General features: G+C 41.0%; 1 protein-coding gene across 6 annotated transcripts in view; it reads left to right on the top strand.

The window, feature by feature from the left end:
* pak5 (p21 protein (Cdc42/Rac)-activated kinase 5) overlaps positions 1-16,720 on the top strand; it is a 64,558-nt gene that overhangs the window by 27,231 nt on the left and 20,607 nt on the right. For 4 of the 6 annotated variants that reach the window (XM_056405500.1, XM_056405502.1, XM_056405498.1 and 1 more), the window contains 2 exons: positions 3,867-4,090; positions 6,255-6,299. In XM_056405500.1, coding sequence (XP_056261475.1) covers positions 3,887-4,090; positions 6,255-6,299 — 249 coding nt within the window. In that variant the 5' untranslated portion in view covers positions 3,867-3,886. Of the gene's footprint in view, positions 1-3,866; positions 4,091-6,254; positions 6,300-11,623; positions 11,730-16,720 lie in introns of those variants that run through there. The other 2 variants (XM_056405499.1, XM_056405503.1) reach the window with 2 other exon arrangements.

Here is a 16,720-nt window from a genome sequence, read left to right as displayed (position 1 = left end):
CTTTTTGTCTTCCTCTCCCAGGAGTTGTATATGTTATAGCCTTATCCCTGATGTTGTCTTTATTGACTTCATATTGGGAATTTAATTTCTAATCAGCCTAATGTGTTCATGTTGGTATTACAAATTGCAGAAACCATTTCATATATGTGCTCTAAAAATAGTAACAAGGTCAGTAACCTTGGGTCGATTTGTGGAGGTTCAGGTGGACATCTGCCAAAAGTGGAAATGGTTGCTGACATGTCCGCATTGCATAAGAGATTTGTAGCTCAGCACAAAATTAGGGCTGTGGACTGCATTTCTTTTTGCTGGTTATCTAATGGGATACCTGTGGAGAGAGTATTACAGTCATGTGATTATGTGCACCAGTCGATGTGATGGACCAGGGGAAAGACAAAAAGCAATCATGTCTTTTTGACCCCACCTCCACTAGTTTGTGTTAGTTATATACTGTAAGTAATTCAGTGGATGGGATAGTTGCATAAAAAGTTCTCACATTACAAGCCTTCAGGGCTATGATGTGATATGCTCCTGTATGAAGTCCGTCTTGTTGGATGCATCCTGTCATTTGTCATTTTCTTGTAACTTAATTGACTAAAAAATGATATCGATATTTTGTATGCTTGAATTCGGATCACATCACGACAAATACAAAATGAGTCGTTTGATTTAAACATAAACCCTGTATATCTTGCATATTTTTTTATTTCTCACAATTGATGCAAAATATACTTGAATCAGTTCTGTAGAAGGCATGTTTGTGTAAACATGCCCGTGGGACGCAGTTTCGGTCTATGACTTAACACCTTTTTGATCCAGTATTGAGCTTTCTAAAGGCAGAAGTGTCCTGCACAATAATCTGTTGTGCTGTGATTATGCTGCACTGTATGCACCACAAAAGCCTTAAGCCTTCTCAGCTTCCATCCTCTCTCCATCGCTTGTTACATTTCTGTCTCTTTCTCTTTTTCTTGTTTCCTCTATCTATTCCTTTCTAGATCTCTCCTTAATCCCCCCCCCCCCCCATGCTCCCTGGCCCCCATCAATCTATCTCTCCATCTTTCCTGTTTGAGGCCACTAATTTGGTCTGTCTGGCTCTCCTGCAGGGCAACAGAGGAAATGATTGAGAACAATTTCCATAATTACATTTTTTTTGCCTTGTCTGTTTAAAGTAACATTTAGAAATAAAGTCCTCTGTGACTTCTGTCACTGCATCTGTTCAGGAGGTACTGCCAAGTCACAAGAGTTAGTCATTTTCACAACTAAAACTGATTTAGCGCACTGCTATGCAAACTTAATTTATACTTTTTAGCAACTACCCTGATTATTTGTCACATCCTATCCAGCAACTGACCATTTTCTAAGTCTTGTACTAATCCTCCACAATTTAAATTCTTTGATGTTGGTGTCTACAGTCCCAACACACAGCAAAATGTATAAGAACTTGATTAAACAGTGTGTTTACCTGCTATAACATAAACTGCAAACATTGGCATGACAGGCTGACTGGCTTTCTACCCACAGTAGTAACTTAGCATTATTTTCAAAGGCAGGGGTATGTCATTAGCTAACTAGATTATTTTGTTGGGTTACATTAGAAAACCTGCTCAGGATGGGACCACCCACAATCCACAAAGAGACAAGATGCTAGTATATTAATTTAAGATAACATTAACGGCTCTTTCCTGCCCTTTGTTTGGTTTGAGGGATGTTTACAGACTTTTCTTCGTGGAATATAATAATCTAATTGTCATTCTTTCATTTTATCACATATGTATCCATCATGTGCATATTTAAGATGTTTTTTTATTAGTTCCTCATTAAAAATAAATCAGCTAGAGACATAAAAAAGTCAGAAGATTTTAACAAATCAGTTTTATTGTTAGCATTAGCTTACGTTAGCTAGCTGTTGATTAATATGTTAAAAGCTTTGCAAGTGACAGTTGTCATTTCAGTCAAGACTGCTTTTCTTTACGTCTGCATGAAATCCAAGTGGTAAATCTGCCTGTATTTCCATTGTAAACTGCATATGTGGCTTGCAAGAATGGAAAGCTTTACAGCAAGAGTAAATAAGGAGGGTGGGGCATAAACAGTCACTTGCACAGAGTTGCACAGTATGCTCTAAAGCACAATGACAGCCAGTGCAAATTATGCATATATTTTCATATTAACACGAGCACCACCATATGCTTTTTTTCATGAAGATCCAGACATTGAATCCTCAAGTGGTTTTACTGAGTCCCTCCAAGGTGTTTACTTAAGTGGAGGTCTCTTGCTTGTTTTGTGCATAATGCACATGCACAATACATGTACTGCAGTGGGAAAATGGTCTCAGACTTTTGGACCCCACTCTATGTAAATGCAGGAATGAATGGTATGGACTGGCACAGCAAACATTATCTGTGCAAAAGCCATAACAGAGAGGGAGAGAGGAAATAAGGAAGGGGGCGGGGGGAGGATGACTTTGTTTTTCTCTGAGGACAATGCCTCCTAGAAAGGCTAGACACAATAGACTCCATTCACAGCCGCACCAACAACAGCATGACATTTTGTTCCTGTGACTGGACATCATGCATCCACCCAAACCACCAATACCACAGTGGGATTTCCAAACAGTCTTGGTAGTGGAGTAAAAGCACAGGCAGGAACATTGCAGATGCAGTGCATGATGTGCCACTGACAGTAGCTGCATACTGCATAAACCTCTATGGAACCTTACGTAGAGACCCCACAATCCTAACTTGGCATAATCTTTCTTCTTTTTCTCCTCACTTCAGTGCATCAGCTAGTTTTCTTCTTATGTTTATGTTATATAACCAAAGTGGACACTTTGTTTGGACTTTTTTAGCTTGTTCCTTCTTTGTTTGTGTCCTGCAGCATTGTAAATCTTAGCATGCTACGGAGCAGCAGAGTACATGACAGCACAGCACAATTTAAAACATCACCAATTATTCAGTATTAAACTGGCACTTACAGCCAGTCAGCCTGACTGATCTGCAATGCTTCAACAACGCAGCTTGCAGGTATGGCGAGCAAAGCCTAATTAATTGCTGTGCTGACTTGATAATAACCTGAATTATCTTTTTTTATTATTGCCTGGCTTTATATTTGCTGGTGTATAAAAGTCTTAATACCTTTGTAGATATTCCTTACCATATAGTGCACCACAGTGTGCTATCTGTTAGGCTTAGCATTAGATTGAAAGATGAGCGAGAGACGATTGGTGAGATATTTAAAGATCCTGATGCATATTTGTTGCTGCACACCTTTTTTATTTAACTTTTATTGGATAAAGAACCTATTAAGGTTTGCTTGTTAAGTTTCAGCGGCATATTTACCAACTCCATCAACATAAACAACTCTTAACATGCAAGTATCATAAATCAAAACTCTGAACACCATATGCAGTTTCACCTGGAATGTGATTATTGTTTATACTGTAATTTAATGGCATCTTTAAACATCAGTACAACAGTACATGCTATTTACATGTCAAAACTATTTGCTCATATTCTGGTTAGTGCAACAATGCAAAATGTCTTATGTTATATTGTGTTTTCAGAGGAAAAGTGTACATTTGATGATGCCGTGATGCAAAATTAATAACACACTTTTCTACGTCCACTCAATTTGGTGAAGTGTTATACCTCCCATATACAGTAAAACATAATGAATTCATTCAAGGTCATGGTCCTAAACAGGCTGAAGGGGAGCACAGACTGAGGGAGACAGATTGGGGGGAAAAAAAGCCAAATAAAAAACAGGAACTTGCACTGCCCTTCAAAATAAGAGTAGCAGTGCAGGAATGGGTTTTATCTCTGTATTAAATTCAGCACAGTATTAATCTGCAGCTCTCTTCCTTGGTTTGCCAGGTTTGCCAGGGTTTTCCAGCATGTTTGGGAAGAAGAAGAAACGGCTGGAGATCTCAGCTCCGTCTAACTTTGAGCACCGGGTCCACACGGGCTTCGACCCGCGGGAGCAGAAGTTCACCGGGCTGCCGCAGCAATGGCAGAGCCTCCTGGCAGACACTGCCAACCGGCCTAAGCCCATGGTGGACCCCTCCTACATCACCCCCATCCAGCTGGCACCAATGAAGGTAGAGTGTGAATGGACAGAGGGCGTCGGGCCTGTGCACTGGGGACAAATCAGTAACATTTTCTGTCTTATCACTTGCATCACTTTTTTTTTTTTTTTTGCATTTTTGTGACTCTTCCTCCCTCTTTTTCTCCCCTACTCTCACCCATATCCTTCCTCTCTCTCTCCATATGTATGAATTTATATTTTAACAATCCAAATTTCTTCCCTCAACTGTCCCAATCCTATTCCTTCAACTTTTCTATCTTTGCATTCTCACTCTGTTTAGCTGCTTTTCACTTCTGTCGCTGTCTCTCACCGCTTCTGTTACACTCTGTTGTCTTTCCTCAGAGGCAGTATAGATAATTCTCCAGTGTCATCTGGCCACTTCACACTATTCGAATTTCCATTTCGTTTATGAAATTATAGTCATATCATTGTAAATGATATTGCTTTAAACCTGCATTAAACAATTTTTTTATATTAAAGTGACATTGAATGACCCCTTCATAGGAGCCTGACTCACTGTGAATTAAAGCAAGTTTATAGCTTTTAAAAGAAGAAATAACAGTCTTCCTTTTTAAAAAATGAAAAGCTGAATTCATGAGCAATAAATTCAGCCCTTGCTCACATCAGCACACTCTCTTCAGGAGACATGTTTGTTGTTTACTGCATATGGTCCCGTTCCACTCGCTCTATGTCGAACCACCCAATGATGATGATGTCCTCTTTACTGTGACTGACTCAAGAAAAATCCGTTGGCCACTTTTCAGCAAAAGTTGCAGTGTCTCATTTTAACAGCTGACTCAGTTCTCTGTTGCTTCTAGCTGCTTTTAGCACATTATTTTGGTTCTGTGGTTGCACATAGACTGTATGGTTGAGTGTCACCACTCACAAGATCATACCATATGAAAAAGCAAACACCGAACACTCTCTGCACTGACTGCCAAGCTCAAGCGGCTGAGACCTGAGGTAAACAAAAGGGTTAAAAAGGAGAAAGTACGAGATAAATGTGCCGCTCGGACCATTGAAGCACACCGCTTACTGTAGCATGCCTGGTCAGCTTGCATGTTAAACCTTATTAACCTCTGTTAGCTATTAAAGAAAGACAAAAAGATAAGATCAAAACATATGTCAGTGAAAATGACTTAGATATTTACTACAGACTTATATATATTTGCCAGAAACACAGCTCCAATGTGCTGCTCATTGTCTCTCTGTGTCTGATATGTTAGTGGGGCAAATGTTTGCTAACATGTAACACCATAAGCACATAGGCCTTCTGCCCCCTGCTGGTCAGAAATTGCTTAATGCAGCTTTAAAGACAGTACCTTATTAAACTTTTCCATTAAATGATGTCAAAGTCATCAAAAACAAAACCCTAATGCAAACTGGTGTTCCTTTTCTTTTGGTTCTGTGTTTCTCTTCCTTATCTCCCCTGTGACTGTGATTGTATGTCTCCTCTTGTCTCCGAACCTTCTGAGTGTCTCCTCTGATGTGTTGTTGTTCATTGGTTCTTCTTAACATATCGCATCGACATATTTGATCAACTGAAAAAAGGGCTACAGTTAATTATATCCATTTGTACACTGGAAGATTATCATTTCTGTGCACCTTTCTCTGGGTTGTAGCAGAACATATGATTGTTTTTGTATTGTGAGGGCCTTTCCTTGCATACTGGAGGTGGTATTAGTCCTCATGGGTCTTCACAGGGTCACTGCTTAACCGTGGCATTTTTTTTCTTCCATTGTACTGTCTGTGGTCCCATCTTACTGCTTGTGTGACCCACACTCAAACCTTTGAGTGGGCCAGTGCCCTTCAGCTTTGAAGCTAGGACCCTTTGTCTTGTGTGTGTTATAACACCTGCTTCCTCCATTTTTGTTGACCTTGATAATACTCGCCCAACAAACGTCTCACTTTTAATAAATAAAGTTGATATATAACACTGCAACACTCGGTTGCATTTGAATACATCTAAAACACTGACACTAAATGCACTATTGTGAGCATTAATCATCAAGCTAACTTACACATTCGTCTTTGAGGAACCACTTACAGGTCTTGCTGACAGGAAAACACATGCTCAGATTTCCACAAAAGTCCTGTAACAGAGAACAGCAATATGCCACAGGAGATATCTCTGAAGAGGGGGAAACAAGAAAATAATTCTCTTGCTCTCTTCACAGATATCTCCCAAGAAAGTCCGGTCATCCGAAACGCCGTTGCCCAAAGTATGACAACCTCTTCCCTTCTGTTTTTAATCCCCCCACCCCCTTTTTTTGGTTTGTTTTTTCGTTGTTGTTTTTTTTTTTTTTTTTTTATTGGTCGCTCTCACACAGTCACAGCGCCGCTGTTTCGTTACCACATCTCTCCTCCGCTGCCTGCTGCCATGCGTTCAGGTGGAGGTGGTGTGTCAGCAGGAACAGGGAGAAACACTTGAGAATGACTCCACACATGACATAACTACATTGCTCTGCCAATTCTTTTCTTAGACCTCATCTCCACTCTCCTTTTGTTTCATTCGCATGAGCCTCCCAAGAAAAAGACAAGATTAACTGTAGCAGCATGCTCCCTTGTTTCTCCCCTTTGCTATGGAGCGCCATTGATAATGATGATGATGGTAATCATAATGATGATAATGATGATGGTGATGATGATGGGTGCTGAGATGTGAAGTGCATGTTGCCATGACAACTGATTCTGCTCTGCTGTAGGCCACCAGAAAATAGGTCACAAAGGGTTTGCACGTGTTAGAAGAACCCTTTCTACAATGTACCTCTTGAGCCAAACCAGCCTATAGCCTGGGTGAGGCCTTCTCTCCTCTCCTCTCCTCTCCTCTCCTCACTATTGTCATCTCCCCTTATCCACCCTAATCAAAAGCCTGTTAGTCAAGGGAATTAATCAAATATGAATGAGTTGAAATTATGTGATATATCCTGGATGGATTGCAGGCAAGTTTTTGCAAGTGTTTAATGGAGCTTCAGTTAAATTTATACCTGGAGTCTGTTTACTACTGACAAAACTACTGAGAAGGTACAAAACAAGTAACTCAAGTCAAGCCTTGAGAGTGTGCATGGACATACTTGAAAGTGCAGAACAAGCTTTGATAGTAAAATTCAGATTTTGTATGTTCATCTTGAAGTCTGTGCTCAGCTTTCTCCAGCTGTTATGCCAATTTCTGAGCACTTGAGAGAGTTGAGAGTGTGCTTGCCAACAGTTTTTAATTAACATGCTCAAACAGGACATACCCATATCATGAACTGATAATCGAAGATGTTGATAATACAATATTTGTCATGCTCCTCGAAACAAAGTCATTGCAATGCCAAATCTCAGGAGTTAGTTTCTAATAGACAAGGATATTTAAAGGGAAAATATTGTTACCATTGTCACACAGGAGTGATGAAAGGACATAAAAGTCATCACTTGTAAAGACCTAGACATACTCACACTTTAAAACTCAAGGGGGATCTGCAATTTTGATGAAAAACAGTAGGTGTTTTATAACTGTAGTGGAGACAGGGTGGGTGGCTTTCACAGATGTGATCTCTGAACTGGAGAAAAATAACTGATCAGCACATAATATCAAAATCACACAGTCTTCCCTAGAGGGAAAAAAGATCCCATCTGAATAGGACTCTGGTCTTGAGTGTTTTTAGAGAAACAGAAAAGCAGAGAAACCACTGTGGAAAGTAGTTTGATGCTGCTTAGAAGTCGGGTCACTTCACTCACACGTCAAATCCAAACGATCCTGCGCTGCTCCCAGTGGCAGTGTGTGAACACAGCGAATACAAACTAACAAATTTGTGAGTAAGTCGTGTGTGAGTGAAGTGAAGTAAATGAAGGAAGCCCTGTGGTTTGTTCAAGTTTTGTGATATGCTTTCTGTCAAAACCTGTTCTGCTCCTGCACACTAAACAAAATATTTACTTTCAGATGACCACCCACACCATGCTTTAGTAGATTTGGCTTTTTTTTTTTTTTGGCACTTAGTTGCTTCTTTGTGTCTTTTAATGGCAGTGTCAATCTAATGAGAGTATGTTGCATTTGTGTGTGTGTGTGTGTGTGTGTGTGTGTGTGTGTGTGTGTGTGTGTGTGTGTGAGAGACCCTGACTCCCAAGGTGGGCTGGGTTATTTATAGGGTCTCATCCATGGCCTGATATCCTTCTCCCCTGGTTGCCCTGACACTTGATTGACACCAGGCTTCCTCTGCCTGGCAGACTCCCCCAGCTCCCTCTACTAAGTGTGTGTGTTTGTCTTCATGTGTGTGGGTCTGTGTGTGTTTATGCACACACGAGGTGAGTAGGGATGAAGTGGTTCCAGTCCACCAGTACTGTCCGCTCCAAACAGCGCAGAGGGACAGAGTATAGTAAAAAAAAAAAAAAAGGTGTGTGTGTGTTTGTATATTTATTTGCGTGTGTGTCTGTGTCTGTGTGTGTGTGTGTGTGTGTGTTTGCGCGCACACAGAGCAGTTAGAGAGGAGGTCGGCGCTGTCATCATGCTGAAATAACTACTACCTCTGCCCTCTGGCTTGTGCGCTCATCGTTTATTCACAAGGCTTGTAGCCTTGTTGTCAGACTGCTCATCTCAGCTGAGCATTAGTATTGCTTAAAGCTTTGGCTCTCATCTCTACCCCCCAACCCCTACCCCCTCCACCAGCCCTCAACACACATGCTAATCCAAAAGTTTAGGCTAACACCGTGCCCTAACAGCATTTCCATGTTTTAAACATTGTGCTCTTAAAGCTTCTCCATTCTGACAACTGGAAGTGTGTGTGTGTGTGTGTGTGTGTGTGTGTGTGTGTGTGTGTGTGTGTGTGTTGGTGCAGGAGTAAGTGCACTAGAACTACTGTACCTCCATGCAAAACGTCTTCATTTTTACGTACCATTTCTTGGCTTGATGTTGACGTGCATGGTTCAGACGTGTGTGTGTGTGTATGCGTCGGTGGGTGAGTGGGTGTGTGAAGCAAGGTTACATGTGTGTTAATGTGTTGCATTCATTAGCACTAGCAGGGGCATTGCTGTGGCTGTTATTAATGGCAGTCTCATGTTGCACCTTGACTTTAACACCCTCAAATTGCCGACTCCTGTGGAGCTGAGGAGGTAATTTACCATGATGGTGTGTGCGCGCATGTGTCTACGATTGTGTGCATGTAGATGCGTGTGTATAGGGCAGTGTGTGTTGGCAAGCATGTGTTTGTCCATGTGCGTGCTTGGACCTGCTGATGCTATCTTCCTATATGCGCGTGTTTCCTCAGCCATGGGCCAGTATTAGATGCCTGGGTTCCCACAGCTGAGAAGCAGAATGACCTGTGTAGGAAAGGTCACATGTAAATGCAAAGAAGTTTTGTGTGAGCAGATTCTTCCTGCACCACTTGCGTGTCTTGAATTTCTTCAAGTCTTCTTTCTTCTTCTCAGTTGAAGATTTTGTTACCTCAGTTTACCGCTTTCCTCTGCTTGTGTCATTTGTTACTTTGCATTGTGTTTGCAAGATTTATATAACCAACACTGTAATCCATTAGGAGTGTTTAGAGAATGGGTCAAAGCCATAATAACCTGACAATATAACTGTGACAAAATAATGAGCTCAAGAAATAAGCTGGAAGATGGGCCTGGAGTGAATTAACAACAGAGCTCTTCTAATGGGATTCTATTAAATGGCAGCAGTAAAGTTTATGTCCTTTATGCAAGGTCAGGACAATGGCAGATTTTTCCAACTTGCACAGAAAGACAGTAATATACTGAGTAAATACGCATGTAGTGTAAACTACAGGTTTCAGTGTGCTGTAGAAAGAGTAAAGAAGCTAAATGAGGAATCTGGGTTGATTTCCACTTTTCTTCCAATGCATGTTTTATTTTAAAACTATTGGAATATGTTGTCTTGAACCCAGGGTTAGAGAGCAGCCCTCAGTAACATGTAAGGCTTTTATATAAGACCGACTTTGAGTTTACTCTTCTTAATGCTACTGCAGCTGTAGAAAAGAGATGATAATAATAAGTGAACCTGGTGGGATCACGGGAATAACGTGCATCATGATCTAAGGTAGATATTGTTCCTTAATGCTCCCTCTCATCTTCAAATAACATGCTCGCCTCCTGGATGAAGCTCAAATCCACCCTGATATCTCAAATACAAACAACAGAAGACTAACTGCTCATTTTCCAAAGATGAAACCCGAGCTAGTCCTTTTTTCGGGCTTGATTTATGTGCATTCTGACACTTACAACTATAGTGTGGCTTCATAATGATATCAGTCTCAGCCTCTCACCATGTGGGTGGGGAGTTAATCTGAGAATAGTGTAAGGGCTTGAGTCGATCCACAGGTTTTCCACAAATTAGTCAGATAAGTGGAGTGATGAATGAAGTCATTCAAAGGCCTACAGACAGTATGGAATCAGTGAATGAGCCTCCTAGTAGCTGCAAGTGTGGTTATTAATGCAGGTCAATGAAAGCCTGCATTTTGATTACAGATTCTATGCAGTTTTCTTACTCTTAAATGAAGGTCAGACAAGATGGCATGAAGGATCGTGTTGGTGCAAATGAGTAAATTGGTATTTGAGGGAGGGTGTTGTGTAGTGTGACTGCTGCTGAGGCTGCAGGAAGGGAACACAAGTGAGAGTACGACGTGTAGGGTGTGAACATCACTGGTTTGCATTAGAGCTAACATTCACATAGGTATTTGGATTCTGTGCTGAAGGAGGCCCATGCATATGAATCAGATATTTGCGTCATAGTGAGACCAAACCTCGGAGAGACTAATTTTCAGATATGGCAGTCCTTAATGACCAGTGTATTCCAGAAGCTATTATGCAACGAATATGCACTTTACATTTTGATGTGCTTCTGTTCCTTGAGCCCGTCTTCTCTTAGTCTTCTCGTGTTTGTGATTTCTGACATTTCCCAAAATGACCACTGGCAGCCTCCAGAGTCCGTGCCTAAACTTCCTGCATTCAGCTGTGGGTTACATGTGCTGTAGGTAGTGTAGGTGGAGAGAGCTCTGGTGATATTTTAGGTAGCTGAACATTGCTCTGCTGTCAAACCCATATAGCTGCACGGAAAACCTTACATCACACTGGAAAAAGAAATAATGCAACAAAATGTACCCAGATTTGTAAGGTACATTTCTAGTGAATGTAATTGAACAGTGTGAAGTGTTTGGTTGTTTGTTAACTTCTTTACTGCAATTAAATAAAAGACATAAAAGTCATGTTTCAGCAACTTAAATGACTCTGAATGTTTATGTTTCCACATTGGACATGTAGTGCAGGTCAGACAAGGTTGCCACAGTGAGACAAAGGAACTCACTGGCACAGTAAGAATTATAGCACGTGACAATGGGCGTGATAGGCAGGGTGATAACTGGAACAGCACCATTGTAAATGTCAGTGGGTCAGTGGTAGCACAGCCACCACAACCCCCCACCTCCCCCACCCCCACCAGCTTCCTGGCAGGTGACAGAGGAGGAAACTCGATCATTGGGCCTCTCGGGACGGTGGGTCGCCGCGGATGTAGATCGCCAGACTAGCAGTCGATCCAGCCTGGATGCAGCTGCAGCCCGGCAGAGCTACTTGCTATGGCGGGGGGGCAAGGAGCGAGCAGGGGGACCGTGGGGCTGAGAGAGCCAGGGAAGCCGAGGCAGCTGAGGCCGGAGCTGAGGCAGGTGGTGAGTGTGGTGAGGACTGAAGAGACGGTGGTGTTTAAACCCCAGGCACAGACGATTTATAAACAGTTACAGGTGGGGTGTTCGACTGTTTCTGTTTCTTGAGAGCCAAGACTGCATGCTGGTATGCTGGCTATGCAGATTTATCTGTGCAACAGGTCTCAGCTCTCACTGCCAGCAGTTCCCAGCACTTTGTGAAAACATGTTAGACTAAACACTGATGGTGCAGGTAAGACTGTGACTTCTCCTTGCATCATTTATTCTGTTATGCTGACACTACAGATATCAGGTGTTTAAAGGGTCACATATTTTTGTTGCATTTTTGACTCTGAACTGTGTCATTCCATGAAGTATAGCTGCACAGGGAGCAGGTTGTGTCCTCATGTTTCTTGAGACAGGGCTGGTCTGTGCTCTGAGCACTGCATGGCAGAGTTATTTTTGTAGCTTTGCTGGGTTTGCTGTATGTGTACATATGGAAACAGAGCTTAGAGAGATAGTGTTTCTGATTTAACAGGGTCACCCAGTCCTTGCTTCAGGGGCAGAAATGCAAACTTGCGTCTTTATTGAATAGGGAAGTGGGCTATTATGTTTTGACATGTGCACGCAGAGCGTTGCTAATTTGAGGAGGCGTTTTATTGCAGTGTGTATTAATGATATTTGGCGAGCTTCAGGTCCAGAATCTCTGACATGTTTCCCAGTTATTGTAGCCCAAAAGCATATCAAATTTTTGGACTAAAATTTTGTAAGAGCATAAAATAAGACTGTTTCTTCTGATAATGTTTTTGCAACAAGTGCCTCCATAGTTACAGACACACACACACACACACACACACACACACACACACACACACACACACACACACACACAAACACACAAACACACACTAAAGTATTTCTTTATTCAAAACCTGCCAAACTGCATTTGTGCTCTAGCTTGTCATGCACAATGACTGTGTCTTTCATTCAACTTCTTAATGAACAGAAAAGAAAGTTGGACGCTGTGATCAATATGCATTTAATTTCAAGTTTAATTTGAATTGGACTCAGTATGTATTACATTCCATCTTACATTGATCTAGGTTGGAATTGGTCAAAGCAGAAATAGACTTGAAAGAAAATAACTCCTGATTGATGTATGTCTGTGCAGACACACACACACACACACATACACACACATGCAAACAGATAGAGAGAGCATCTGTCTTTCTTGGCACTGAGCTGAAGTGGATGGCATTGATTTAGACCTCTCTCATTCCTTCCTCCACTCTGCTCCTCCTCCTCTGCTTTCTCAATTTGTCTTTTCTCGCGGCTGCCATTCACAGTCACACTCTGCAAATCACCTCTCACGGAGGCTTCAGAGCCACAGTCGGTGGGGGAATTTTTGGCTTTCAGTAACGTGCGCCGTACTTTGCCAGGGCAGCTCAAAATGTCCTGGCTAACAACCATCCTTCAGTGTCTGAATGTGGGTTTTTTGGAAGGACATTTAAGCTGTGAATTTTAAATAGGAGAAGATTGTTGCAGGAAAAAAAATGTATGAGATAATTGGTGTGTCGCACTTTAAAAGCTGCAAGTTTGTAATGGATTGGCAGTGCTTTCCAATTTCTTGATGAGAAACTGTGGGGTGACTCTTCAAAATCGTAATCTTCTTGAACACATTAAGACTCCGTGCCCTGCGGAGGGAGTAGAAATGTGCTTTTATTACTCAAGTGTGAATCTTTGCATCCGTCTGAAGTGAACCACAGCATTTGAAAAACAAGCTCGGGTCCCTAAACATGAAATAACATGGCTCTGTAAACAATATTTTCAGTCTTTGTGTCTCAATCAGCACATGCTACTTTACACTTGGCGTGAAGTAATTTAATGACTGGACTTGTAGTATCCTCATGTGGCCAGAGAGACAAACTACAACTCACAGTTCAAATCATTCACTTCCTTTTGCATTGTGGAAGAATATTGAATGAAAATCAAATTTTTTTTATCCATCTATCATCATTTCAGTGACAGATTAGAGTGAGCGTCGTTTTTATTATTTCACAAGCCATCTGTGCCGTCATTTGATCCGTTTTAAGGGGCTGTACCAGACCAGAAAACATTTTCATACACTCAGAAATGTTCAGGGATAATATTAGTCCTTAAAAAAAATACAACTTAATCAAACAAATAACAGTTAAGTTCATTCTCTCATATTTTTGAATTTATCACAGGCGGAAAAATATTTCATCATTAGTTTGATTTAACCTCTACATGACTTTGACCTGATATTTTCATTTTGAAATGACTGTGGGACATAGATACAAGGAGCTTTACTGTTTTCATTCCTTTTTTCACATTCAGTATCAAGCTCAAGAGTCTACTGGAGCCCCGTGAGGCTGCAATTAACTTAACTCAGTTGTTACTTTGAGCTAAATGTTAATTTATGCTAGCTAACATGCACATTTTAGCAGGTTTTTTTTTTTTTTTTTTTACCATGTTCACTATTTCAGTTTAGTTTTTTATTTCATTTTCTAATTAGCACAACATTCAAAATATACCTTCAGTCTATCTCTTGATAGTGACCTTGATGATTGTGTGCATGTGTGTGTCTGTGTGTGTGTGTATGTGTCTGTGTGTGTGTATGTGTGTGTCTGTGTGTGTGTATGTGTGTCTGTGTGTGTGTATGTGTATGTGTGTCTGTGTGTTTGTGTGTGTGTGCACGTGCGTGCGTGTGTGTGGAATAATAATGACAGAAGCAAAAGCAACAGGAGAGCAGTCTGATGAGTGGAGAGTGGAGTAGAGAGTGAGCGTTTGATGAGGATGGTAGGGGCAGCGATGTGTTGTAGCCTATAACCGGCTGACAGGGCTCAGATTAATGAGCGCTGGTATGTAATTAATCTTTAGTGGGCAGCTGTCTATTTATCTGTCTCACTGAGGGACATCTAATTGATCCCCTCCTCTTCTTCTTGCTCTCTGTCTCCTCTCCTCTCTCCTCCTTTAGATCAGAAAGTTTCCCTGACAGCGACAGACTCACTTGGAAACTCCTCAGAAAGGAAAGACAAGGCCAAAAATCTTTCAGATCACATAGCTGATCACACTGGAAAAGACAAAGTACTGCAGTTTATTGCTTCTGCTGTGTTATTATTATTATTATTAGAAACATTTCTGCCGGCTATGTTTCTGAATCAGCCTAAATCTGCCAGTGCTTAGAGGGGTGGAAAAAAAGAAGGGTGTCCAGGCTTTACTGCACTAATATGCTTAAGGTCGGGGGATTTGGTCTGACTTTATGTTTGTATTTCATTATGCTTCCACCACTAATCCATTTTGCTGGAAATCATCCCTCATTCCATGCGTTTGCACCCTGTGTGACTCATGGATCCTGGAGCTCGTAGTTGAAGCTCTACCCAGCTGAGGTCAAAGGTGACTGGGTCACGCTGGTCTGAGCTGCCGGGAGCTGTGGGGGTCGCAGGCATCATGTCACAGGAGGAAAACATAGCTGCAAATACTCACCAGCTTGTGTAAGGGGCTCCACAGTCTGCCTACAGCAGCTTGATATATGTGAATGCACATACACATGATATATTAACTAAAATGATAAATGTGCACACACTTGAAGCCCATTGAACGCCAACAGAGTCACAGGTTTCTTCTAGTTCTGTTTGGGCAAAAGTATATACACATGCATGTGACCAGAAAAGAAGAACCTCTGGTGACATATCCTACTGAGAGAAATGGTATGTAAGCAGTTATGAGGTAGTTCCCAACCTTATTTTACTTGTGACCCCTTAAAATAACACAATGTTTACATGTGACCCCTTATGTCTATGAGCAGTTCTGTCATGGCCTAATGTTCCAGATTTCATTTGAATAATGTTTAATTTACCTTAAGAGGCTAAACTGAAGTATATCAAAAGAAAAAAATGATGAGAAATTAGAGAAAATCCTATTAAATGAACATAATCCTGTGCAACAGAATTTTATATTTTCTCTGGTTTCCTGCCTTGATAATTGTCTTACAACTCCTTAGGTTCATCTTGTGACCAGGACCATTATGTATAAAGAGGCTCCGAGTAAGGTTTTAGTCTTAAAAATGTCAAAATGATGTGAAGAACTCCAGAGGTCTCTAAAGTCACTCAGAAGTGACTGTCAGAGGCAGCAGCTACAGTTCACTCCATATTTTGGATATTCAAATAACCACACTCAAAAACATGAAGAAGGGCATGACATAATGGATTCAGCTTACAATCAAATGTCTGAGCATTTGTTTGATTTTTCAGAAACTATTAAAAACTTATTTCAGTAACATAAAAAGATTTTTAAGACAGATGAGTACTGCTTAAAAGCCTTCTTTAACTCATTTAAGATTTTTTTAAATCAATATTGTATTGTGGTTAATGATGGCCTTCTATTGGCTGTACTGGGGGGTGGGCATTATTGGTAGATGCAACTGTAGTCCTTGTTATACAACACATAGGAGTCAAGGCAATCAGCACACCTAGCCTTTCCTAGAAGTTACTTTTAGGGTTATTATAAAGATTTTCAATCACTTAATATTAATCATTTTTTGACTCAAGTTTGGGACCATTGGTGGGACAGTTTCTTTTTATACTTCTTTTTATGTTTCCATCCCCCAGGTTGAGTCCCTCTGCATAATTGAATAACTCTAATAACCTTCTGATTTCATTCATATTCCATGTGTTGAATGTTTTGTTTGAAGCTTATAAACTTCCCTCTCTCTGACTCTTGCATATGCATATACACATGCCCATATTAATACTTATACAAAGATACATTAACATTTGCTGCTAAACATTGTAATTGGCTGTAGCAGAATCATTTTCAAGTCAGCTTTGGTTGTTATGCATTACATGATAGTATTCAGTGAAACCCTCAGTGTACAGCCTCAGCATGTTGAGATGATGGTTATTAGCTTCTGTAACTAACAGGCAGCAGGATGGCCCGAAGAAACAGGTCATCTCACAACCTATTAATCATGGAAATGCTCCAAAACCCGCTCCTTG

This window comes from Seriola aureovittata, chromosome 19 (genome assembly GCF_021018895.1).
Source record: "Seriola aureovittata isolate HTS-2021-v1 ecotype China chromosome 19, ASM2101889v1, whole genome shotgun sequence".
Taxonomy (NCBI): domain Eukaryota; kingdom Metazoa; phylum Chordata; class Actinopteri; order Carangiformes; family Carangidae; genus Seriola; species Seriola aureovittata.
Note: the sequence above shows the minus strand (reverse complement) of the source record. Positions and strands in the feature narration are given on the sequence as shown.